This window comes from Cynoglossus semilaevis, chromosome 14 (assembly GCF_000523025.1).
Source record: "Cynoglossus semilaevis isolate Cse_v1.0 chromosome 14, Cse_v1.0, whole genome shotgun sequence".
Lineage (NCBI taxonomy): Eukaryota > Metazoa > Chordata > Actinopteri > Pleuronectiformes > Cynoglossidae > Cynoglossus > Cynoglossus semilaevis.
In genome coordinates, this window is record NC_024320.1 from 28555032 (window position 1) to 28556678 (window position 1647).

Genomic DNA, 1647 nt, shown 5'->3' on the forward strand with positions numbered 1-1647 from the left:
TTAAAAAAAAAAAAAAAAAAAAAAAAAAATTAAAAATTTTTTTTTTTTTTTGCTATATCTGAACTCATGGATTGCGTCACCATTAATTCCGGGTAAACTTACAGTCGTGACCAGATACTGTGAGAATTTAATAATTTGTACCAAAGAACTTCATTTAATCAGTACCATAACATAATATATATATAACGTTATTTTATCATCTTTAGGAACGCTGATTTATCCCGATTATTACACAGTTTCTTGTTTTAAAGAATTGCGATAATATCGTGTCGTGAACACACACAAAAAAATAATCGTGGACTGTATCGTATCGCGATTCGAGCGAATCGTTACATCCATACTGAGTAAAAACACAACCTGAAAAAGTTTCGTTGCGACCTCAGAGGTCAAATCCTGGAACGTCCGTGTCTGTGTTTCATGTCGACTTCGTCCAACAGGATGGAGGAGTGGAACCGTCGGCCGAGGTAAAATGGAAAAAGCGATAAAAACCAGAGCGTCAAAGATCAAAGTGTCTGATATTTCAGTTGTACTTTTTACGTCTTAGTCTCTGTCCAATAAAACGACGTGAAACATTAACGTGGTGAGTTGTTGGTCGTCAACGACTTCAAACTTTTTTTTCTTTTTTTTTTTTTTCTGGCAGACGTCGTGTTGTTGATCAACTGAGGCTGAAGTCACGACTGTATTTACTGTAGTTGAACACAAAAAAAAGACAAAAAACAAAAAACTGTAAATCTACCATTTTTTAAAAAATATTTCATATTTTCTTGTCACGTCAAACTCATTTTCACCAGGAGGGGGCAGCACATCAGCAATACAGTTCCCCTTATTTAGTTCTAAATAGTAACTACTCTGTAACATATTAATAAATACATTTGTACAAACGTTAATTAATCAGTTTGGTCTAAGCTCCTACGGCCGAACAAAATGACCTGGCGGCCACTTTTGGCCCCCGGGGCCTTAGGTTTGACACATGTTGTTTCAGTAATTCACATGTCTTCTGTTCTATTCCCGGACCAGTGCTGGACCTGGTGCTGGACCTGGTGCTGGACCTGGTGCTGGACCTGGTGCTGGACCTGGTGCTGTGGCGAAGCAGAAATCCTGGTCCCAGATCTGGACGGTGTCACGTTTGGATCCTGGTTTTATTGATCGACTGCTGCTGTCTCTCTCTCTCTCGCTCTCTCTCTCTCTCTCTGTCTCTGTCTCTCTCTCTGTCTCTCTCTCTCTCTCTCTCTCTCTCTGTGTCTCTCTCTCTCTCTCTCTCCTCAGACACACCTCCATGATCTCACTGCAGGTCGTCAAGTCCAACTCTGTGTGTGTGTGTGTGTGTGTGTGTGTGTGTGTGTTTCTGCTAAAGCAATTCCAATTTTTAAAAAACTAAGAAACTAAGAAAAGCACATGGAACCGATGTCATTTTGGAACTCTTCGGTGCAGCTGAGTGGAACAGAACTATCAACCAGTTTGCTCTAATTGGTTACATAATCTTGTTCTATATGTGTATAAATATATATATATATATTTCCAGGCGTGAATTGTTTCGTGTCACTCATTTCGACTGTATTCATGTTTCCTTCAGCTCCGTCCAGGAAATTCAGAAATTTAGTCCAGATTCAGCGATTTCAAGGAAAATTCCTCCGGTTTTTCCACATC

The 1647-nt window shown here is 39.5% G+C and overlaps 1 protein-coding gene across 2 annotated transcripts in view; it reads left to right on the plus strand.

The window, feature by feature from the left end:
• LOC103390497 (AP2-associated protein kinase 1-like) overlaps positions 1 to 1431 on the plus strand; it is a 25861-nt gene extending 24430 nt beyond the window's left edge. Inside the window, exon 20 of one of the 2 annotated variants that reach the window (XM_025062105.1) lies at positions 1018 to 1431. In XM_025062105.1, coding sequence (XP_024917873.1) covers positions 1018 to 1280 — 263 coding nt within the window. In that variant the 3' untranslated portion in view covers positions 1281 to 1431. The remainder of the gene's footprint in view (positions 1 to 1017) is intronic. The other variant, XM_025062104.1, reaches the window with a different exon arrangement.
• Positions 1432 to 1647: the final 216 nt, after the last annotated feature.